Source organism: Schistocerca gregaria, chromosome 9 (assembly GCF_023897955.1).
Source record: "Schistocerca gregaria isolate iqSchGreg1 chromosome 9, iqSchGreg1.2, whole genome shotgun sequence".
NCBI lineage: Eukaryota > Metazoa > Arthropoda > Insecta > Orthoptera > Acrididae > Schistocerca > Schistocerca gregaria.
This window is the reverse complement of record NC_064928.1, coordinates 187,092,993-187,118,533: the sequence shown is the minus strand read 5'-3', so window position 1 is coordinate 187,118,533 and position 25,541 is coordinate 187,092,993. Positions and strand designations below refer to the sequence as shown.

The 25,541-nt window shown below is 45.2% G+C and overlaps 1 protein-coding gene across 2 annotated transcripts in view; it reads right to left on the bottom strand.

Annotated features, from left to right (window-relative positions):
* The window catches only part of LOC126291785 (insulin receptor-related protein-like), a 357,856-nt gene that overhangs the window by 34,463 nt on the left and 297,852 nt on the right, over positions 1–25,541 (bottom strand). For both annotated transcript variants that reach the window (XM_049985479.1, XM_049985480.1), the window contains exon 13: positions 15,711–16,109. In XM_049985479.1, coding sequence (XP_049841436.1) covers positions 15,711–16,109 — 399 coding nt within the window. The remainder of the gene's footprint in view (positions 1–15,710; positions 16,110–25,541) is intronic.

Sequence of the window (25,541 nt, the reverse complement as noted above, 5' to 3'; positions counted from 1 at the left end):
CAAAATGACGCTGGACGAGTGAGAGAAGCTTCCACAAGGAGTCCGACAAAATCTCCACACAGAGCTTCACGTGAGTTGGAAATGTCAGCAACGAGTGTGTTGTTTGTTTTGCGTAATAAATTAAACATGGAAGTATACAGACTACAGTTGGTGCAAAAGTTATATCGTAAAGACAAAGACCAGCGATTCGAATTTTGTTTTTGTTCACTGCAGGTGGGAGATGATGATTTTGCAAATTCGATAATTTATTCAGGCGAGGCAACATTTCATACAAATGGGAAAGTAAACAGGCACAACTGTAGGACTGGGGAATAGAAAGACCGCATAACACCACTGAAAAAAGAGGTCAATTCTCCGAAGGTCAATGTTCTTTGTGCCGTGTTTCACAGGAAACCTTATAGGCCTCCCTGCTTAGACAAACAAACTGTCTTTGGAGAGTCCTTCCTTCAGATGCTACAGAACTGGTTAATACAGGGTGTTTAAAAAATGACCGGTATATTTGAAACGACAATAAAAACTAAACGAGCAGCGATAGAAATACACCGTTTGTTGCAATATGCTTGGGACAACAGTACATTTTCAGGAGGACAAACTTTCGAAATTACAGTAGTTACAATTTTCAACAACAGACGGCGCTGCAAGTGATGTGAAAGACAACGCAGTCTGTGGGTGCGCCATTCTGTACGTCGTCTTTCTGCTGTAAGCGTGTGCTGTTCGCAACGTGCAAGTGTGCTGTGGACAACATGGTTTATTCCTTAGAACAGAGGATTTTTCTGGTGTTGGATTCCACCGCCTAGAACACAGTGTTCTTGCAACAAGACGAAGTTTTCAACGGAGGTTTAATGTAACCAAAGGACCAAAAAGCGATACAATAAAGGATCTGTTTGAAAAATTTCAACGGACTGGGAACGTGACGGATGAACGTGCTGGAAAGGTAGGGCGACCGCGTACGGCAACCACAGAGGGCAACGCGCAGCTAGTGCAGCAGGTGATCCAAACGCGGCCTCAGGTTTCCGTTCGCCGTGTTGCAGCTGCGGTCCAAATGACGCCAACGTCCACGTATCATGCGCCAGAGTTTACACCTCTATCCATACAAAATTCAAACGCGGCAACCCCTCAGCGCCGCTACCATTGCTGCACGAGAGACATTCGCTAACGATATAGTGCACAGGATTGATGACGGCGATATGCATGTGGGCAGCATTTGGTTTACTGACGAAGCTTATTTTTACCTTGACGGCTTCGTCAATAAACAGAACTGGCGCATATGGGGAACCGAAAAGCCCCATGTTGCAGTCCCATCGTCCCTGCATCCGCAAAAAGTACTGGTCTGGGCCGCCATTTCTTCCAAAGGAATCATTGGCCCATTTTTCAGATCCGAAACGATTACTGCATCACGCTATCTGGACATTCTTCGTGAATTTGTGGCGGTACAAACTGCCTTAGACGACACTGCGAACACCTCGTGGTTTATACAAGATGGTGCCCGGCCACATCGCACGGCCGACGTCTTTAATTTCCTGAATGAATATTTCGATGATCGTGTGATCGCTTTGGGCTATCCGAAACATACAGGAGGCGGCGTGGATTGGCCTCCCTATTCGCCAGACATGAACTCCTGTGACTTCTTTCTGTGGGGACACTTGAAAGACCAGGTGTACCGCCAGAATCCAGAAACAATTGAACAGCTGAAGCAGTACATCTCATCTGCATGTGAAGCCATTCCGCCAGACACGTTGTCAAAGGTTTCGGGTCATTTCTTTCAGAGACTAAGCCATATTTATTTTTATTTATTTTATTTATTCATGCATTTATTTTACCTGGCAAGATTAGGGCCTTCAGGCCCTCTCTTACACCTAACCAGGCATACTCAGGTTGAACGAGTTACAGTTTCTACTTAACATTAAGGACATATAGCCTATTATGCAGTATTGATGTTAAAGAAAACAATAGATATTATAACAGTAGTACAATGATAATTATAACAATAAAAAATAATTATAACAATCAATAATAATAATAATAGTAATAATAATAATAATAATAATAATAATAATAATAATAATAATAATAGTAATAATAATAATAATAATGACTATGTATATGAAAGTAAACATACTTTTCTTTTCTGAATGTCAGTCCCATTGTTAGTTTCTCGTTATGTTCTTGCAGCTTGTGAGCTATTCTCATCGAGCAGAGACATAAGACAATAGAATGGGGTGAAAGAGATATATGAGGTAGATAGGTTAGAGGACATATTATTGCTACACATGGTGGATATGTGGAAAATATCGTACTATAGAGTTTCCCAGACCGCAGCGCCATCTGTTGTTGACAATTGTAACTACTGTAATTTCGAAAGTTTGTCCGCCTGAAAATGCACTGTTGTCCCAAGCATATTGCAACAAACGGTGTATTTCTATCGCTGCTCGTTTAGTTTGTATTGCCGTTTCAAATATACCAGTCATTTTTGAAACAGCCTGTACCATTTTTGCAAATAGAAACAGAGAATTTTGTCCTTCAGTTAGATGGTACACCACCACGTTTTCAGCGTGTTGTTCGGCCATAGCTGAACACAGTGCTACCTAGACGACGGATTTGACTTGGTGGAGCAACAGACCTGTGTGTTCTAAAACGGCTTACTAGCTTCCCAGATATTTCCCTTTGTGATTTCTGTTTGTTTTTGTCCGTCCTCTTCCATGTGATATTGTGGAACTGAAGAGGAGAACTGAACAAGCTACGTTACAATCTCGGAAGACATGCTAGCCTATGTGTGGCAAGACTAAGATTATCGCGTCGACGTTTGTAGGATTACACATGGTTCCCACATGGGGTGTATGTCAAACCAATGTTGCTGAAAAACAGAACTTATAAGTTTACTCTTTCTTATATCGTTACTCGGTGGTTATAGACATTTGGCTACAATAATGTTTTTAAAGTGTTCCTGGACTTGTGAAACACGCCGTATAATAGCAGAAACAAAAACATCGTAGTGAACAAAGATTCACAAACAAGCCATCTGACACATCTACATCCGGAAGTACATATACTGGGTGATCAAAAAGTCAGTATAAATTTGAAAACTGAATAAATCACGGAATAATGTAGATAGAGAGGTAGAAATTGACACAGATGGTTCATATGGCCCTGAGCACTATGGGACTTAACTGCTGAGGTCATCAGTCCCCTAGAACTTAGAATTACTTAAACCAAACTAACCTAAGGACGTCACACACATCCATGCCCGAGGCAGGATTCGAACCTGCGACCGTAGCGGTCGCGCGGTTCCAGGCTGTAGCGCCTAGAACCGCTCGGCCACTTGACCGGCAAATTGACACACATGCTTGGAATGACATGGGGTTTTATTAGAACCAAAAAAACAAAAAGTTCAAAAAATGTCCGACAGATGGCGCTTCATCTGATCAGAATAGCAATAATTAGCATACCAAAGTAAGACGAAGCAAAGATGATGTTCTTTACAGGAAATGCTCAATATGTCCACCATCATTCCTCAGCAATAGCTGTAGTCGAGAATAATGTTGTGAACAGCACTGTAAAGCATGTCCGGAGTTATGGTGAGGCATTGGTGTCGGATGTTGTCATTTAGCATCCCTAGAGATGTCGGTCGATCACGATACACTTGCGACTTCAGGTAACCCTAAAGCCAATAATCGCACGTTCTGAGGTCTGGGGACCTGGAAGGCCACGCATGACGAAAGTGTCAGTTAAGCACACGATCATCACCAAACGACGCGAGCAAGAGATCTTTCACGCGTCTAGCAATGTGGGGTGGAGCGCCATCCTGCATAAGCATCGTACGTTCCAGCAGGTGTTCATCAGCCAGGCTGGGGATGACGCGATTATGTAACATATCGGCGTAGCTCTCACCCGTCATGGTAGCAGTTACAAAACCAGAATCACACATCTCCTCGAAGAAAAAAGGCTCGATAACGGTAGATGTGGTAAATTTAACCCATACCGTGACTTTCTCGTCGTACAATGGAGTTTTCACGACAGTTCTAGAATCTTCGGTAGCCCAGATTTTGCAGTTGTGGGCGTTGACAGACCCTCGGAGCGTGAAATGAGCTTCGTCGGTCCACAACACGTTACTCAACCAATCGTCACCTTCCGCCACCTTTGGAACGCCCTCACCGCAAATGCCCTCCGTTTCACTAAATCGCCAAGTAACATTTCATGATGCCGATGTATTTTGTGCGCATAGCATCGGAGGGTACGCCTAAGTGCCAACCAAACAGTAGTGTATGGAATGCCGGTGCGACGTGCGACTGCACGAGCGCTGACTTCCCCGCGCATAGACGAACCCGCTACAGTCTCCATTTCTTCCTGAACTGTCTCAGCAGCATTACGTCTTGTGCTCGGTCTGCCACTACGGAGTCTATCGTCTAATCAACCCATGGCTTCGTACTTCGAAATCATTCTCGCCACAGCTGCATTTGTCAACGGACCTTTATCCGTTCGAATCCCCTTCCTACGGCAATAGGATCGTAACGCTGAAGTAGGACATTCCCCATTCTGATAATACAGCTCCACTAAAAGCGCCTTTTCAGGGAACGTCAACATGCTGCGACTGCTGGCGCATCTGGTTCTCTCTCTCTCTCTTTTTCTTCTATTTATTGTAATTTTAATCACCTCATATAAGGCGGGCTGACAGCAGCATATTACCCTGCTCTTCAGCCTTGAGTGGTACAATAATATGACATATAGGTGGCATAGACAATACAATAAAAACGGCGGGCAAAAAATGTAGATACAAAAAACAGTAAACATGAAGCCGCTCATGCTGGATGAGAAAAACACTAACACTTGTTGACACAGCGCACCTAACACGGATGATTGCGACGGCACACGTGAACAGTGGTGGCGTAACGGCGAAAGGACACTGAACACAAAACAAAGGCACACACACGAGACACTGATGGCGATGATCTCCAGCGCGCGAATGTTCACCACGCATGTGCGAGTCCGGGGACCTGCCAAGGGAGGGGGAGGAGGAAGGGGAGTGGAACAAGGAGAGGGGAGGGCAGATGCCATGGGCAAGGGAGACAGGGGGAGGGGAGGAAAAAAGGGGCAGCCCGGTGGAAGAGGGGTGGAGGAAGGGGACAGGGGAAAAGGAAAGAGAAGGAAGGGAGGGTGCCAAGTGGAGAGGCCACAGGAAGTGAGGGGGGGTAGGATCAAAGTTGATAGGAGGGGTAGATGGAGGGGAGGAGGACATCATCAAGGAGGGGGAGCTGCCGGAAGCCACCTTGGGAGAGGGTAAGGAGGGTGGAGAGATGGAGAACGGGTGGGACGTGGGAATACAGGCGCCGCAGTGGGTGTTGTTTTGAGAGGATGGGCGAGACAAGTGGGTGAGGAGGGTAGAGTTTGCGGGAGGTGTACGGGATCTGGTTCTCTCTCTCAATACAGCTCCTTTTATACACGATTGTTATGCGCAATCACTGACGTTTTGCTGTCCAGTGCCATCTGTTGGACATTTTGAGAACTTTGTTTCTTTTTGGTTCTAATAAAACCCGATGTCAATCCAAGCATGTGTGTCGATTTGTACCTCTGTATCTACATTATTCCATGATTTATTCATTTTCAAATTTATACTGTCTTTTTGATTACCCGATACATTCACATCCACGTCAGCATGTTCATGTACACAAACACACAAATGTTCATGTAAGGAAGGTTGTTATCAATGGGCCGGCTGTATTAGTGGGCGGACCCAGTTTCTCTGTGGATACTGAACAATAGGCACATGCTTGTGCTCATCAAGTGTATCCCCTGCTGTCAAAGATTTGCCACCTTAGTGGTGAGTCGCTCCGTGAATACGCAAATGGACAATGAAAAAGAGGTAACATCTGCACTATGTAACTATAATTAACTAGTGATAATGATTCAAACGTCATAGTGATATGGTAATAGTGATTAAACAGGCTTTTCAATGCATTCTGTCATCTTCATAATATAACGTTACATGGTGTGGACGGAGACTAAGCGTTGTTTAGCACTGCAGTGCAAGCTGCCTTGAATAAGACATCTCGAATTTTGTCAAATCTTTGGCCAAAGTAGACTAATTTAGGGAATAGTTTTCATTATATGTTTTCTAATAGTTTGTAAGTGCTGTAATAACCAGTGAAATGTTTTAAAGTGGAAGGCGACATAGCTACTACTAGCGTACTTGGTTTCGAATACATGTTATTCGGTTTCAGACCGAGAGAGGTGGCGCAGTGGTTATCACAATAGGCTCGCATTTGGGAGGACGACGGTTCAAACCCGCGTCCGGCGATCCTGATTTAGGTTTTCTGTGATTTCGCTTCAGGCAATTGCCAGGACGGTTCATTTGATAGGGCACGGTCGATTTCTTTCCCAATCCTTCCCTAATCCGAGCTTGTGCTCCGTCTCTAATGATCTCGTCGTCGACAGGACGTTAAAGACTGATCTCCTCGTTCCTCTTTTCCGTTTCAGGTGCAAACTAAAAAACTTCTAAAGAATATTAAATGTATTGACACTTATGCAGACGTGTAGCTATTACTCTACATTCCTCGGAAACTGCCAAGTCCAGTGACTAAACCCAATCCTTTGACTGGGCAGATGACAAATGCTTCACTTTTTTAAATATTATATAAAGAGTGAATATTTACGGCTTTTGCGTCTTGTATAGTGAAACGCAAAAGATAATTTTAAATTTACGCTGATAATATTTTTTTCCAATACCTGAGGACTTTATTACACATTTTAGTTAGGTGGTACAGCCACACAAATTTCACCTAAAGGAAACATCCATGTATGTGTACATATCCACATCTATGTCTACATCTACATCTACACTCCTGAAGCCACTGTGTGAATGTCGTTGGGGTATCTGTACTGCTACTATTACTCTGACCCTATTTCTGTTCCATTCATGAACAGAACATGGCAAGTAATACTGTCTGGAAGCCTTAATATCAACTTTAATTTCACTGGTTTTTCAGTCGCGGTCATTGCACGAGGTGTATGTTGAAGGAGTAATATCTACAGTTATAGGAGCTGAAGGACATGAAAAATGCAAGTAAATTAGCAGTTGAGAAGGGAGTGAAAATAGAAGATTATGAGATGTGGCTCTACAGAAATAAGCTGAAGTTTAGATGGGTTCATCGGATAACTGATGAAGAGGTATTGAATCGAGCCAGGAGAAAAGAAATGTATGGTGCAACTTAACCAAAAGATGCGATGAGTTGATAGGATACACACTGAGGCGCCGATGAATTGGAAATTTGCTAGTGGAGGGAAGTGTGAAGTATAAGAATTGTAGAGGCAGAGCAAGGTTTTACCAGAATAAGTGAGTTTCACAGGTACACAGAGACTGAAGAGGCTCGCACAACGCCAGGGGCCACACTAGGAGCGGGTGCCAAAATATAGGGTAGCTATTTTGGTTAAAAGTGTGTAAAAAATACTGATGTGATAATATTCAGTAATAGAAAAATATAATGTAAACTGTAGTCACGCGAGAGTTTCTGTTGCGTCAGTTACCTAAATTTTCATGGTTATGATGACGTTTCTCGCTGCGCGGCCTGTTGTTGCGTGATCGAGAGCGACCGTTTGATTTTCGCCGCTCCCAGACAACGCTGTCGCGCGCTTGTCTCACCTGTTGTCATGTTGGTTGGTTTGTTTAAAAGAGGGGGAAAGGGAACAAACTGCTAGGTTCAAAAATGGTTCAAATGGCTCTGAGCACTATGGGACTTAACATCGATGGTCATCAGTCCCCTAGAACTTAGAACTACTTAAACCTAACCAACCTAAGGACATCACACAACACCCAGCCATCACGAGGCAGAGAAAATCCCTGACCCCGCCGGGAATCGAACCCGGGCGTGGGAAGCGAGAACGCTACCGCACGACCACGAGATGCGGGCAAACTGCTAGGTCATCGATCCATTGTTCCAAATAAAACAATGCCACAAGGGTGAGAATAAAACAAGCGAGAATGACAACGCAAAACGGAAGGAAAAACCACAAGGACGGAAGGGCAACAAACACTTAAATAGACAAAAGGGGAGAATAAAACCACACAAACACAAGAAACATGGAGAAGGGATTAAAACGACAAAGCAATTACCATGGCTGGCTGACTATGAGAATAAAAAGAAGCCAGTCACTGTGCACCACATTAAAACCGCCACCCTGAAAGCGCTAGGGTGGAGAACACAGAGGGATAAAGGACATGCGATATAACTTAGATCAAATAATAAAACCCACCCTCACGTATAAAACGTAAAAGTAAATCAGCCAAAGAGGTGTTGTCAGATAAAAGTAGTGACAACTAGTCCGGTAACCGAAGATTTCGTCACAGGGCAGTCGAAGTGGGACAGTGCATCAGAATATGGTCCACCGTCAACGGGGCACCGCACCGACACTCAGGCGGGTCTTCTTGGCGCTAGAGGTAGCCGTGGGTCGGCCAAGCTTGGCCAATGCAGAGCCAGCGTAGAGGCACAGAATCCCTGCATGAGGCCCACATAGAGGACTTCCACACATTCGGTTTCCTTAACGTCACGCAGTTTGTTGTCCAATGCTCCACAAAAAAAAAAAAAAAAAAAAAAAAACAGAGGATTCATTAAAACATAGGAGTCCCCATCAGCTCTAGTACATAAGAGGTACTGGGGCGAATAAGGTTCGTCGCCATCCTTAGCCTGGCGTTCCTTCCTTGGTGTGGCCAGGGAGGGGAATGATGTAGGGTTTTACTTTCTTGCATTGTACTGAGTCTTAGAACGCTTAGAGTCTGCTGGCATTTGATCACCAGCAAGTGATAACGTGGAATGCTTTATCGCGCGTCATCTGCCCTGATGCCAGCCATTGCGACCAGGAGCCCTTCCAATGGGCGCCAACCAGCCGCACAAAAGGCCACCTGGCAGTATGGCCATTGCTGGGGGTCCCGATGCCCCAAGGTGACGAGCACCTACCCTTTGGCATACATGGGAAGCTAATGGCGCAGGCATCAGCAGAACAATGCCTGTGTGGTCAGGGGGCTACGACCAACAGGGTACATGGCGGCCCCACCACAATGGACTGGATACCATGCTAGATATGTGGTATCAGGTGCAAACAAGGAAAGAAGTCCATTATCGTCGTCAGCGCAGAAAGTGACACTACACAGTAGATGGAGGAAAATGCACCCAGGAAGGTCACCTCACCCAATAGCTGGAGAATGAGCAGAGGTGTAGATCCACTTTGACGAAGGAAGCGAGAGGTCTCAGCGCATGATGGACATGGTGCACTATGTAAGGTGCCCTTCCCCAGTTGGCTCACTCTTTGGGAAAATTTAGAAAGATGGCCAAACCTGACAGGGGACCATCACATAAAGGCTGAAACATGTGAGACTCATTTTAGTCACCTCTTACAGTAGGTAGGAATACCTCAGGCCTATTCTAACCCCTGAACTCACAGGGGGGATGTTGTCATGTGACTCGTGGTAAAGCTCAGTGTTGGATAGACCGTCAGAGACAGAGAACCTCGTGTTCCTGTTGCTAATAAGGCGAGTACACCGTTCGTTTGTTATATATGTTTACGAGCTTCCAAATGAGTGACTTATTTACAGATACCTGTGTAGTTACTAGATTATTTTTGTAATTTCTTGCGTGTTCGAACGCTTACTAGGAACAAACTTTTATTTTAATAACAGCAAAGCATACAGTACCACCGCTGTTATCAACCCTCGTATCGTATAGGCTTTTGTTTGTTTTGGTTAGTGTAGCTCAGTATCGTTTAGACCATTAGTGAGAGAGCACTTCGAATTCCAGCTGCTGATAAGCCGAGTACACTGTTCATTGGTTACATATTTTTACGAGCTTCAAACATGAGCGACTGCAGTAATGGATAGGAACTGTGATTGCTGTGTACAGATGCAAGCTGAGTTGGCAACCCTTCGTTCACAGCTCCAGGCTGCGTTATCTTCTGTCACACAACTTGAGGCTGCTGCCAAGGGGCATCACTGTGGGGGATCGGACGCAGGGATGCGAGGGACATCGAGCACGTCCCACATGTCCCTCCAATCAATCCACTGCTGTGGCCACCCCAGGTACTACCTGCACCAGTGTTGACCCCTCACCAGTGGTCGTTTGGGAGACCATTCAAAAGTCTGGCAGGCAGCTAAAACCTTTCCGAGTGGCCGATCATAGGGGCTCCCTGGTTCGTTTGACGAACAGGTTTCGGGCGTTATCTGTGGCTGACGATGTCTCTGAGCGAGATGCAGTCGTCCACCCTGTTCCAGAGGAAGCTTCTCGGCCCACAAGGTCTGGGCATTCACAAAGGGTGTGTTTGCTGGTAGCTGGGATCTCAGTGTTAGGTGTGTAATGGGGCCCCTTAGGAACACGGCTGCCAAGGAGGGGAAGGAAGCCAGTGTGCACTCCGTATGCATACCGGGGGGAGTCATTCCGGATATGGAAAGGGTGCTTCCAGATGCCATGAAGAGTACAGGGTGCACCCAACTGCAGACGGTGGCTCATGTCGGTACCAATGACGTGTGTCGCTTTGGATCAGAGGAGATTCTCTCTCGTTTCAGGCGGCTAGTGGAAATGGTAAAAAATGCCAGTCTTGTTCCGAGATTGAGGTGGAGCTCGCCATCTGCAACATCGTCGATAGAAGCGACTGTGGTCCTCTGTTGCAGAGCAGATTGGAGGATCTGAATCAGAGGCTCAGACGGTTCTCTGACCGTGTAGGCTGCAAATTCCTTGACTTGCACCATTGGGTGGTGGGTTTCCGGGTTCCGTTTAATAGGTCAGGAGCCCAATTACACGCAGGAAGCAGCTACACGGCTATGGGGAGTGTGTGGAAGGGATAGGGCGGTTTTTTAGGTTTGGGGGTCTCAGGGAACGACAGAAAGGGCGTCCATATAGAAGGGGACTGGTAAAACACAGTAAGTTAGTTGTAGAAACGATCGGTATTGTAGTTGTAAATTGTCGTAGCTGTGTTGGGAAAGAGCCAGACCTCCAAGCCCTATAGAAAGCACTGAAGCTCAAATAGTTATAGGTACAGAAAGCTGGCTAAAACGGAAATAAGTTCATCCGTAATTTTCTCAAACGATCTAGATAAATATAGTTGCTGTGGAGTATTTATTGCTGTCACAAGTAGTTTGCCTTGTAGTGAAATTGAAGTAGATATTTCTTGCGAAATTGTGTAGGTAGAGGTTATACTTGACAATATGACTAAAGTATTAATTGGATCGTTTTACCGACCCCCGGACTCAGAAGATGGTCATTAAATACTGAAACAGGTCATCGTCTAAAGAATTCGTTTGTGATCAGAGACTGGAATAAAAAAGCGTTTTCTGAAGATATAGTTGCTGAACAGTTCAAAGAAAACTTGAGTCTCATTTCAAATAGGTATTATACAGTTAGTTATACTGTTATACAGTTAGTTATACACACATACATTTATAGTCGGTGGTGAATTCAATCTACACTCAATGAGCTGCAAGAATTATACGTTTAAAATCGGCGGCAGGCATAAAATGTCAACCGAAATTGTACAGAATGCTCTCTCAGAAAATTATTTTGAACAATTCGTTCAGGAGACCACTCGAAGTGTAAATGATTGTGAAAGCATGCTTGACCTCTTAGTGACAAATAATCCTGGACAAATAGGGAGTATCGTGACGGATACAGAGATTAGCGACCACAAGGCAGGTGCTGCTAGGCTGAATACCGGAACACTTACTACCACCGAAAAGAAGCGCAAAGTTTGTCTATTTTAAAAAGCTAATAAAAATGTTCTTAACGCTGTTTTAAGAGACAGTCTTCATTCCTTCCGATCTGATCATGTAAGGTAGAAAAGTTGTGGAATTATTTCGAAGAGATAGTGTCGACAGCAATTGAGACACATATACCACATGAATTAATAAGTGATGGTGCTGACCCCATGGTACACAAAACGCGTGAGATCGCTGTTGCATAAGCAGCGAAAAAAGGATGCCAAATTTAAAAGAACGTAAAATCCCCACGACTGGTAAAGTTTTGCAGAAGTTCGAAATATAGCGCGTACTTGAATGCGAAATCCTTTTCATAATTTTCATAACTAAACTCTGTCTCGAAATCTGGCAGAAAACCCAAAGAGATTCTGGTCATACATGAAGCACACAACTGTCAAGACGCAATCAGTAACTTTACTGCCCGATAACAACGGTGAAGTCACTGAAGACAGTGCCACTAAAGCAGGGTTACTAAACACGGTTTTCCGAAACTCCTTCACCAAAGAAGACGAAGTAAATATTTCGAATTCCTGTCAATAACACCTGCCAAGAGGATAAACATAGAAGTAGACATCCTCGGTGTTGCAAAGCAGCTTAAATCACTTAATAAAAGCAAGGCTTCCGGTCCAGATTATATACCAGTCAGGTTCCTCTCAGAGTGTGCTGATACAATAGCTCCATATTTAGCAATTATATACAACCGCTCGGTCACAGAAAGATCCGTACCTAAAGACTGGAAAATTGCTCTAGGCACACCAATACTCAAAAAGGGAAGTTGGAGTAATCCGTTGAGTTGCAGGCCCATATCACTTTCGTCGATTTGCAGAAGTGTTTTGGAACATATACTGTATTCGAACATTATGAAGTACCTCGAAGAGAACGATTTATTGACTCATAGTAAGCACGGACTCAGAAAATATCGTTCTTGTGAAACACAACTAGCTCTTTATACTCATGAAGTAATAAGTGCTATCGACAGAGGATGTCAAATTGATTCCATATTTTTAGACTTCCAGAAGACTTTCGACACCGTTCCTCACAATAACCATACTGCCTGCCTATGGAATATCGCCCCAGTTGTGCGACTGGATTCGTGATTTCCTGTCGGAAAGGTCACAATTCGTAGTAATAGACGGAAAGTCATCGAGTAAAACAGAAGTAATATCCGGCGTTCCCGAAGGAAGTGTTGTAGGCCCTCTATTGATCTATATTAACGATATAGGAGACAATCTTAGAAGCCGTCTTAAATTGTCTTCAGATGATGCTGTCATTTACAGTCTTGTAAAGCCACCAGATGACTAAAACGAATTGTAAAATGATTTATATAAGATATCTGTACAGTGCGAAAAGTGGCAGTTGACTATCATGAAAAGTGTGAAGTCATCCACATGAGTACCTAAACGAATCCGATAAATTTCGGTTCCTGTTAAATCACGTAAGTCTGAAAGCTGCAAACTCTGCTAAATACTTACTGATTACAATTACTAGTAACTAAAGTTGGAACGATGAAAAAGATAGCGTTGTGGATACAGCAAACCAAAGACTATGATTTATTGGCAGGATACTGAGAAAATGCGACAGATCTTCTAAAGAACTGCCTACACAACGCTTGTATGTCCTCTTTTGAAGTATTGTTGTAAGGTGCGAAATCCGCATAAGATAGTATCGATGGAAGACACCGAAAAAGTTGAAAGAAGGGCAGCTCGTTTCGTACTATCGCGGATTACGGGAGAGAGCGTCACTACTATGATATGTGAATTTGTGTGGAAATTATTAACACAAAGGCGTTTCAGTTGTAGCTGGATCTTCTCGCGAAATTTCAGTCAGCAAGGTTCTCATCTGATTGCCAAAGTATTTTCTTGACACCCACCTACATAGGGAATGATGTTCCTCATAATACAGTACGCTTGCACGGAAAGATTTGTGTGTCTGTTTCTCCCTCTTGGTGTTCGAGAGTAGATCGATAGAGAAATAGCTGGAAGGTGGTTCGCCAGCCAGTGTGGCCGTGCGGTTCTAGGCGCTTCAGTCTGGAGCCGCGTGACCGCTACGGTTGCAGGTTCAAATCCTGCCTCGGGCATGGATCTGTGTGATGTCCTTAGGTTAGTTAGGTTTAAGTAGTTCTAAGTTCTAGGGGACTGATGACCACAGATGTGAAGTCCCATAGTGCTCAGAGCCATTTGAACCATTTTTGAAGGTGGTTCGATGAACACTCTACTAGACACTTAATTGTGAGTTGCAGAGTAATAATATATATGTAGCTGTAGTGAGGTCATTTAACCCATGAATTAGTTAATTTTACGTTCACCTGACTTGTCTTCTGCGTGCCTGAGAAAAGTTGTGATAGTTTACAGAACACACTTGTCACAGCTCATTGTCCCCCCCCCCCCCCCTGTGTGTGTACTGTGAAATGGTAGTTACGAATATGATGTGATCTTCAAACATATCTACTAAGGTCATCCACTAACCCTAGAAGCCCACAATAGGAACTGTGAAACCCCTTGTACAAGCTATCTGCTGCAGTGAGCGTTATAAAAACCGTCATGATCTGGCAGATGGAGCTGTCTACTCGTTTCGCATTAGCAAAGCGACTCCGTATTAGATCTGATTATTCTGCCAAGCAGGGTAATGGCAGAACGGCCATGGGAAGTGTTTAAGGGTTGAAGGAGGGTGTCACAGTCTACAACAGACCAACTACTGGCCATCCAGCCACGTTCGACGACAGTGACTGGCAATTTCTCTGGCGTATCACCAATGGTGACAGAAGGTCTATAGTGGAACAAATCATGGGTCAATTGAACACAGGACATCCTAGACACGTCTCGCAGTGCACAGTCCATAGGGACACGGATTCCATGGGCTACGGGTGCTGGCGCTGCACACGGGTGCCGCTGTTAACATGATGTCATCAGGCGCAATTGCGTGCGTTTGTCGCCAATCGCCAGAGACGGACGATGGCGTCGACTGGAACAATGATACGGTCGGATGGATCACGATTTCAACTGCACCTTGCTGATGGGCTGCACCATGTGTGACGCCGACCACAAGAATCGATGGATCCCGCCTGCCAAGAAGGTGTGGTCTGAGATGCTGGTGTCTCTAATATGGTCTGATGTGCATTTGCCTAGTATGGAATGAGCTCAAAAACGGTTCAAATGGTTCTAAGCACTATGGGACAACGTCTGAGGTCATCAGTTCCCTAGACTTAGAACTACTTAAACCTAACTAACCTAAGGACAGCACACACATCCATGGAATCAGCACTCCAGTTGTTCTGGAAGGACTTTGGTTGGTCTGTGATACGTTGAGCTGCTCAGGCACCATCTGTACCTATTTTTGGCCTTCCAGTACCCTGACGGTTCTGGGATGTTTCTAGATGATAACACGCTGCCACATCGCTCCCACATCGACGGAGAATGGTTACAGGAACTTGCAGTGGAGGTCCAAAGACTGAGATGCCCACCTTCGAGCCCAGATTTGAACCCCATTCAGCATATCTGGGATGCCACAGAAAAAAGGCTCCATGCACGGGATTTTGCACCCATGAACAGATCAGAATCGGCTGTCTCTCTGCAAACGATTTTGTGTCAGCTGCTTCTAGAGGAGTATCAGTGACTTATAGTCTCATTTCCATGGCCAGGAGGCCCCTTACAGGGGAGGTCCAGCGACCTTGATGTAGGTCTCATTACATTCGACGTCACATTGGGCGACCTGCGCATGATGAAATGATGATGAATACAAGACAACACTTAGTTTCTAAGCGGAGAAAATCCCTGACCCAGCCGGGAATCGAACCCAGGCCCGTAGGACGGCAATCCATCATGCTGACCACTCATCTATCAGGGCAGACGTTTCCATGGTGTCCCACTGCAGTCCACAGGGCCAGAGAAGGCCACACACAGTATTAGGTGTCTGTCCCATGACATCTGTTCAGTGCAGTTTTATATATGTGTGTGTAGGGGGCGCCAGCATTCTGGGTACTCACTTGGCGAGGCTGATGTACTCCGGGTTGACGGTGGCGAGCAGCACGTCCCTCCTGGCGGCCAGGCAGCGCCACCACAGCAGCAGTGTGGCCCCCGCCCCCACTGCCAGCAGCGCCGCCGCCACCCCTACCGCAGTCAGTGCAGTGCGAGTCGTGTTTGACGCTGAGTCCGAGCCGCCACTTGCGCCTGCTCTGCCCCCAGGCCCATCCTCCCTGTAGTTCCCACCTCCGTCACCTGAACCCCCACCACCAATACCTGCACCGTTGCCGGATTTATCCGCTGCCGGGGGTGGCACTGTAAACGGAATGTGGTCGCAGTAGGGGCCCAGGCCAGCCAGCGTGATGGAAGCGACGCGCACCCAGAACTCCCCTGGTCGCAGGCCTTTCAGCGTGTACTCCTCCCTGGGAACATAAGCAGTGGCATGTCACATTACCTCAATCCTGGAAAGAAAGAAGAAAGAGTTGTATGATGCCATTGGCTGGAATACCCCAAGGTACAGATTTGGCCAGCTAGTAGGAACACATTTTCTTCCACCAACATACAATGGCCAATTTACCGGCAGTTTGTGAGAGCTATGTCCTAAGTTTACCCTCCCTCATACTCTTATAGATTTATGGACAGCCCTGCAAGATTCATGGTGGCAGTTCCCTGCAGCACTACTTCAGAATTAGTCAAGTCCATGACACGTCGTGTTGTGGCACTTCTGCCTGCTCGTGGAGGCCCTACACAGTTCTAAGCTGGTGTGCCAGTTTATTTGACTCTTCAGTGTAGATGCTATAACTAAGCATCCTACCTCAGTGTCTGGTGATGTTACTAACGTTTACCATACAAACAAGTTACAGTTATATAACCTGAAGTGAAATACACACATCAAAAAACTTTTGCATCACCCCAGTTCCCAGAACTCCTGAAGACAGATGCTGACTGTGGGTATTGTATCACAGACGCAGTCCCTTTGACTGTTCAGGGATGTCACTAAACCCGCCCAAAGCTGTAAACAACCAAGCATGAGCAGCGCCTATTAGACGGAGGGGATCTGACAGCCGAGCCGACCGAGGTGGCCGAACGGTTCTAGGCGCTTCAGTCTCAAACCGCTACGGTCGTAGATTTGAACCCTGCCACGGGCATTGATGTGTGTGATGTCCTTAGGTTAGTTAGGTTTAAGTAGTTCCAAGTTCTAGGTGACTGATGACCTCAGCAGTTGAGTCCCATAGTGCCCAGACCCATTTTTTCTGACAGCCGATTAGTTCCAGTCATTACACCAGGAAGGGTGCTTTCTGTAGTTCAACCATGTCTAGACGGTCAATACCGCGGTTCGATTGCGTCCGCATTGTTACTTTGTGCCAGGAAGGGCTCTCAACAAGGGAAGTGTCCAGGCGTCTCGGAGTGAACGGAAGTGACGCTGTTCGGACGTGGAGGAGATACAGAGAGGCAGAAACTGTCGATGACATGCCTCACTCAGGCCGCCCAAGGGCTACTACTGCGGTGGTTGACCGCTACGTCAGGATTATGGCTCGGAGGAACCCTGGCAGCAACGCCACCATGTTGAATAATGCTTTTCGTGCAGCCACAGGACGTCGTGTTGCGACTCAAACTGTGCGCAATAGGCTGCATGATGTGCAATATCACTCTCGACGTCCATGGCGAGGTCCATCTTTGCAAGCACTACACCATGAAGTGCGGTACAGATGGGTCCAACAACATGCCCAATGGGCCGCTCGGTATTGGTATCACGTTCTCTTCACCGATGGGTGTCGTATTTCCCTTCAAGCAGATAATCGTCCGAGACGTTTCTGGAAGCAACACGGTCAAGCTGAATGCCTTAGTCACACTGTCCAACGAGTGCAGCAAGATGGAGGTTCCCTGCTGTTTTGGGGTGGCATTATATGGGGCCGACGTAAGCCGCTGGGGGTTATGGAAGGCGCCATAACGGTTGTTCGATACGTGAATGCCATCCTCCGACCGATAGTGCAACCGTATCAACAGCATATTGGCGAGGCATTCGTGTTCATGGACGACAATTCGCGCCGCCATCATGAATATCTTGTGAATAACTTCCTTCAGGATAACGACATCGCTCGACTAGAGTGGCCACCATGTTCTCCAGACATGACATGACCAGTATCGAACATGCCTGGCATACATTGAAAAGGGCTGTTTATGGACGACGTTATCTACCAACCACTCTGAGGGATCTACTCCGAATCGTCGTTGAAGATTGTGACAGTCTGGACCAACAGTGCCTTGATGAACTTGTGGATAGTATGCCACGACGAATACAGGCATGCATCAATGCAAGAGGACGCGATACTGGGTATCAGTGGTACCGGTGTGTACAGCAATCTGGACCAAAACCTCCGAAGGTCTCGCTGTGTGGTGGTACAACATGCAATGTCTGGTTTTCATGAGCAGTGACAAGGGCGGAAATGATGTTTCAAACGGCTCTGAGCACTATAGGACTCAACATCTTAGGTCATAAGTCCCCTAGAACTTAGAACTACTTAAACCTAACTAACCTAAGGACATCACAAACATCCATGCCCGAGGCAGGATTCGAACCTGCGACAGTAGCAGTCCCGCGGTTCCGGACTGCAGCGCCAGAACCGCACGGCCACCGCGGCCGGCTGGAAATGATGTTTATATTGATCTCTATTCCAATTTTCTGTACAGGTTTCGGAACTCTCGGAACCGAGGTGATGCAAAACTTTTTTTTGTTGTTGTTGTGTGTAAATGTTAAAAGTGTCTTGGGTAACGTTTGATGCGATCTTAAATAACTATCAACAAACAGACAGTGATCTTAGTTGTAATAGTTGCGGTGCTCTGTATTGATATTAGACATTACAAACGGAACACTGTCTTATAGATTTCTATTGGCTGTCTCGAGGCGATAATTTTCCATATCGCCAGGTATAACTGTTTTTCGTATTTCACAAATCAGGATGAATAAATAAGGCGGTAATTGGTTTTCTTAAATCAAAGACTTTGAGTACTATTAGAGTACAACCTTATCGATATGACTGCACTTACTTTCGCTGTGTAAAGTAGTTAACGTTGTAGGACGGACTTACAGAGCAGAATTCTAACGGGGACAAGAAACAGAAGACGTCAGGTAAATAGGCTTCTCCTTCACTAAATAGCGAACCACGCAGTGCAGACTGTTACGGTTTAGTCTCTCGGTTTACCGAACTAGCCCACCATATGAGCCCACCATATGCAGCCTCAAGTAATTACAGAGTTTACTGCTGACAAGGAACCCCTTGAGTGCGAGGTCGCAAGTTCAATCTTCCTAGTTAGGCTCATTTGAAAGTGTCGTGTTAACAGCTACGTCAGTAAAAATAATAGCTGCTATTGACTCGCCATGTGCATCAGATGGGCGACAGCTAATGAGTGTCCGGGACGTGCAGAGATCAACCTTCTGTGCGGTGTTTGTATTACACTTCACAAAAAGAACATTGTCGACATTCAAGAAGTGTTCAAGACAAACCATTAATTATCGCCATGGACACCGAATGAAAAATGACGCATCACAGTGATCACAAAGGTTGGCACCATCAAGATCGAAGGCGAACTCCCTGTGAGTAACAAACCGTGCACGACGTTCAGCTAGGTATCCACTCTTAAAGAACGCATTTAGAATCATATTTATGTAACGGGATAATGAGAGCTGATTGAGTATGATTGCACGCAACCGAATGCGAAACAGTTACTGTGGAGCTTATCGTGAAAGTGTTCATCATTTAAGGCGTAGCTGCAGATAGTGCGATTATATGTTTCGTAGGCACGGAAAAAACAAACAACCAGGGGCTGAGTTTATCCAGTTGTTCCAGGTGGTATGAACTGCAATGTCACTTACTTTTCAGGAAGGGTAATTTGCTCTAAGGGAGTGTGATACTTCTACGCAGACAGGAACCAAGCAAAAGTGAGTTTTTTGACCACGTACTGGCCAAAAGTAGTGCTCATACCGTATACCATACTTGTAGCTCTAGTACACCCATTTTTCCTGTCTTGATTGCTGTGGCATGAATATTTCCTTCTGCTCTCGTGAGGTCACACACACGAGAAAGAATCGTAGAGGGCAGAGAGTCTCCAACTTCTCGCAGCACAAAAAATAACTTTCCAGCCAGGTCTTCACAGAATGGGCATATGATTAATGAAACTAAGAGTTCAAATTTCCAAGTATTCAGATACATAGTAAACTGTCGTGGAAATCCCACGTTCAGGGTCTTCTTCAAACACTTGATGCTGCCATTTTTACTATTCGAAAGGTATCTGAAGTCAGTGACCGTTGGACACGAAAATTGGTCTACTTTGCTTATTTTCATCCGCTTACGTCATATGGTATTATATTTTGGGGTAATTCTTCCCATTCTAAAAGGATATTTTTGGCTCGGGCAATAAGTGGTGTGAGTTCACGATCCTCTTGTCGACCCCTGTCCACGGGTCTGGGTATTTTGACACTGGCCTCTCAATATACATAATCCTTACTGTCATTTCTTGTTAACAATATCAGCTCATTCCCAAGAATAAGCAACTCTCACTCGGTTAATACTCGGTAGAAATCAAACCTGCATTTGGTTCGTACTTCCTTAACTCTTGTGCAGAGAAGTGTATAGTATATACTGCTGCATCCATTTTCAGTAAGCTACCATTCGAATTCAAAAATCTTAGCAGTAATCCACGCGCTTTCAAATCGAGACTGAAGAGTTTCATTATGGGTCATTCCTTAGAGGAGTTCCTTGAAAAAATAAGCTGAGTCTTGTATTGTTGACTGCGTTTACTTAAACTTAAGGACTGTCTTTCGTCGGGTTCATAGACATTTTATTTTTATCTGTTATTACTTTTATGTTATAATTTCATGTACTGACCCGTTCCATGACCTTGGAGATTTGCTCCTCAATTTGGTCCTACAGAACTTGACGTATAAATAAATAAATTACCATCCCGACTAATAATTGTATACGAATGCGAAGGCACTGATGCTAGTTAATCTTGCTACAATTCTTTTGGTACCTCTACCTTTAATTTACAGGGTTCCTTTCACATGCATTTACTCTTCAAATCCCGAATGGTCGGAGCTGAAAAATTCCTTACTGAACGATGGGATAAGTTTGTTTAGCTGATCTACAATTTTTCGGGCTGATTCCACAGTTTGCTGTGAATCGTCAAGTTGGCGATTTGTTTGAAATTTCGTTAAATTACGTATTCCAGATTTGTAGCACTGTCTGAAGTTATGCAACCACACACTGTTCCCCTTAAAATCACTGTAATGTATGTCCCGCGCAATTTGATATGCATATCGTTGTAGGTCGCTACCATGCACATCCTGTAAATTGTATCAAGGTTCTCGGAAACACGCAAACATGTCTCCGTAACAAGTGGGCCCTGCCTTGAATAACCGTAATTTTTCTTACACGCTACGCAGTCACATTGCTATCGGCTTATTCTAAAACTGTTCATAATTGTTTTTTTTTTTTACTATGGCGCGAAGCCGGCCGCGGTGGTCTCGTGGTTCTAGGCGCGCAGTCCGGAACCGTGCGACTGCTACGGTCGCAGGTTCGAATCCTGCCCCGGGCATGAATGTGTGTGATGTCCTTAGGTTAGTTAGGTTTAAATAGTTCTAAGTTCTAGGGGACTGATGACCACAGCAGTTGAGTCCCATAGTGCTCAGAGCCATTTGAACCATTATGGCGCGAAAGATCTTCCATACACGTAATTATACACTCCTGGAAATTGAAATAAGAACACCATGAATTCATTGTCCCACGAAGGGGAAACTTTATTGACACATTCCTGGAGTCAGATACATCACATGATCACACTGACAGAACCACAGGCACATAGACTCAGGCAACAGAGCATGCACAATGTCGGCACTAGTACAGTGTATATCCACCTTTCGCAGCAATGCAGGCTGCTATTCTCCCATGGAGACGATCGTAGAGATGCAGGCGAATAGAGTGGCCTGCCTGTTCTCCAGACCTAAACCCCATCGAGCACATCTGCGATGCTCTCTGGGCTATACCCCAGCAGTTGCTCGACCGCCTGATCCTGAGGATGCCAATGCGATGTGCGGCCTGTGTATGTGTGCATGGCGATCATATCCCATACTGATGTCGTGGTACACGTGCAGGAAACAGTGGCGTTTTGTAGCACATGTGTTTCAGGACGGTTTTCTCAACTTATCACCAATACCGCGGACTTACACATCTGTGTCGCACCTATGCTATTAGCGCCAGTTTTATGTAGTGCCACGTTATGTGGCACCACATTCTGCAATTATCCTTAATTTACGAGCATGAGTGTAGTACATCTGCTACTTCAGATTGCTGTCACACACTTAATTTACAATTATGATTTTGTTATTTAGAATGATTTAGACTCGGATGAATCACCCGGGCCCAAAATCGTGGCAGTGCGGAAGTACTGTAAGAAATTTGTACAAAAAGGCCGTGCCCAGAATCGAGGTTTGAGGAGTGGTGTCGTGGTGGTCGGGGGGGGGGGGGGGGCGGGAGACCAGCGGCCATTTGCATAGCCATTCAAACATATGTCTTTCTGTAACTAGGTTGCGGTATATTAAGCGAGGTTTGAACGACGAACCGGAGCTGGCGCCCAGGCAAATTGTGCGAATCGACTAATTCCTTTCGCAAAAGACTTTAATTTGGCTGAAATTAATGCTCAGCCAATGGCACCATCTGTATGTGCAACGATCGGATTTTACGTGCGAAAACAGTCACCCTCGTTCGCATTTTACGTGGAAGAACAGCCACCTTTAGACTCCTGACTGGAGTTTATAGCGTCCCCAGTGCTATATTACGAAAAGACTTTAAAAACAGTATTTAGGAAGAAGAGACATTTAAAAATTGAATAATATACACTCCTGGAAATTGAAATAAGAACACCGTGAATTCATTGTCCCAGGAAGGGGAAACTTTATTGACACATTCCTGGGGTCAGATACATCACATGATCACACTGACAGAACCACAGGCACATAGACACAGGCAACAGAGCATGCACAATGTCGGCACTAGTACAGTGTATATCCACCTTTCGCAGCAATGCAGGCTGCTATTCTCCCATGGAGACGATCGTAGAGATGCTGGATGTAGTCCTGTGGAACGGCTTGCCATGCCATTTCCACCTGGCGCCTCAGTTGGACCAGCGTTCGTGCTGGACGTGCAGACCGCGTGAGACGACGCTTCATCCAGTCCCAAACATGCTCAATGGGGGACAGATCTGGAGATCTTGCTGGCCAGGGTAGTTGACTTACACCTTCTAGAGCACGTTGGGTGGCACGGGATACATGCGGACGTGCATTGTCCTGTTGGAACAGCAAGTTCCCTTGCGGGTCTAGGAATGGTAGAACGATGGGTTCGATGACGGTGTGGATGTACCGTGCACTATTCAGTGTCTCCTCGACGATCACCAGAGGTGTACGGCCAGTGTAGGAGATCGCTCCCCACACCATGATGCCGGGTGTTGGCCCTGTGTGCCTCGGTCGTATGCAGTCCTGATTGTGGCGCTCACCTGCACGGCGCCAAACACGCATACGACCATCATTGGCACCAAGGCAGCAGCGACTCTCATCGCTGAAGACGACACGTCTCCATTCGTCCCTCCATTCACGCCTGTCGCGACACCACTGGAGGCGGGGTGCACGATGTTGGGGCGTGAGCGGAAGACGGCCTAACGGTGTGCGGGACCGTAGCCCAGCTTGATGGAGACGGTTGCGAATGGTCCTCGCCGATACCCCAGGAGCAACAGTGTCCCTAATTTGCTGGGAAGTGGCGGTGCGGTCCCCTACGGCACTGCGTAGGATCCTACGGTCTTGGCGTGCATCCGTGCGTCGCTGCGGTCCGGTCCCAGGTCGACGGGCACGTGCACCTCCCGCCGACCACTGGCGACAACATCGATGTACTGTGGAGACCTCACGCGGTACGTCCACCCGGCCTCCAGCATGCCCACTATACGCCCTTGCTCAAAGTCCGTCAACTGCACATACGGTTCACGTCCACGCTGTCGCGGCATGCTACCAGTGTTAAAGACTGCGATGGAGCTCCGTATGCCACGGCAAACTGGCTGACACTGACGGCGGCGGTGCACAAATGCTGCGCAGCTAGCGCCATTCGACGGCCAACACCGCGGTTCCTGGTGTGTCCGCTGTGCCGTGCGTGTGATCATTGCTTGTACAGCCCTCTCGCAGTGTCCGGAGCAAGTATGGTGGGTCTGACACACCGGCGTCAATGTGTTCTTTTTTCCATTTCCAGGAGTGTATTTTTATCATGTAGCCGTAAATTAATAATTTTTCTATTTAAGTTTCGATTGCAAAGAAATAATTTATGACAAAACGATCTAAAGAGGTGACAAGATACGCTCTTTTGATAATTTTTTTAGTCGTCTTCACTTCTTCTCGTGTCTTGATTGTGTATAGACGGACATCTTGCGAGTGCTGGCAAATGTAATCATATGTCTATGAGTTAAGCAAATTATATATATATATATATATATATATATATATATATATATATATATATATATATATATATATATATATATATAGTTAATCTTATTGTGCACTTTTAATTTGTAAGAGGTGATCCCGATTTCATGTCCACCTTCCTTGAATTAACCTGCATTCAAGTAATTTACAGTTCAACAATCGTAGCGGCCGATGCGGCCAACGACACCATTACGTGGCGATATTAAGATAATATTAATTTTTTTCCACAACCGCACGAAGTTGCAGAAATACGTAGCTTTAAGATTCTTATTTTCAGTACCGTAGACGACAGCCAGAGCCAGGGCTCTGACTACGTGGCAATGGTTAACTGAGGTCAGAGAAAAAGTACTCTCGCGCGTGTGTGTGGGACGCAATAGTAACTAATAACTAAAGATCTTTTGCTTTAAAGTGAGCTGACTAGCCGAGGGAATTAATATGAAAAGTTTATTACATTGTACGGCTTATATACTCATGTTTTAAGATTCAGCGAGTCTATCATTCATTAACGTAACAAATAATTTGAGATTAATATTGTTAAAAAGGAGAACTTTAGGAAAGCATTTAATCGTAAATCAAAATTAAATGAAATATCATTTTTATTAAGGCCCACCACGTAAGTCGGCAACAATCAAAAATTAATAATAACAATAATGATATATTAAATTACGACGGCCGACGGACGCGAGAAGTTCAAATTTGGTCATCGGCGCATCGGACCTTGGCTTTAGATAAGTTTTAACGGTTCGAAAATATCTTGCTGCGTTTGAATTTTATGTGGAAAAATTACTTTTTTCTGTGAGGCATTTGACGCTCTCCGCTTTATACTTTTAACTTGTACAAACTTTGCATGAAGTTAGACAAGTGGATAAAGTCCAACGAAACTTTTCATCAAATTATCTTCATCCGTTGTCGAGGCACGATGATTCAAAATCGAGCTAAATGTTGCGCGTAAAATTCGTTCTTGGTGAATTGAATGCGTGGAAACGGTTTAAAGAGAATAAAATAAATAAAAAATGCATTCTTATGATAAAATGGAAAACTCGCTTTGAAAAATGTAACTCCGTTCCGTTTTTACGTGCAAATAATACGTGAGTTTTTTAACGGGCGCCAGTGCTGTTTCAAAATAGTGCGAATTGTTTCAAATGCAAGATGGTAGACAAATAGATATGCTCAATGGTCGTCCTGTTGCTTTTGTGAAAATTTTATCCGTTGTCACCATGCAGAGGTCTAAAGTTGCACATAAAATGCTACTATGTCCTCAGACGTGTAAATGATACAGATGACAGTAAATAACGTATTCTTACTGTAATTATAATAAGCGTTTGCAAAATCT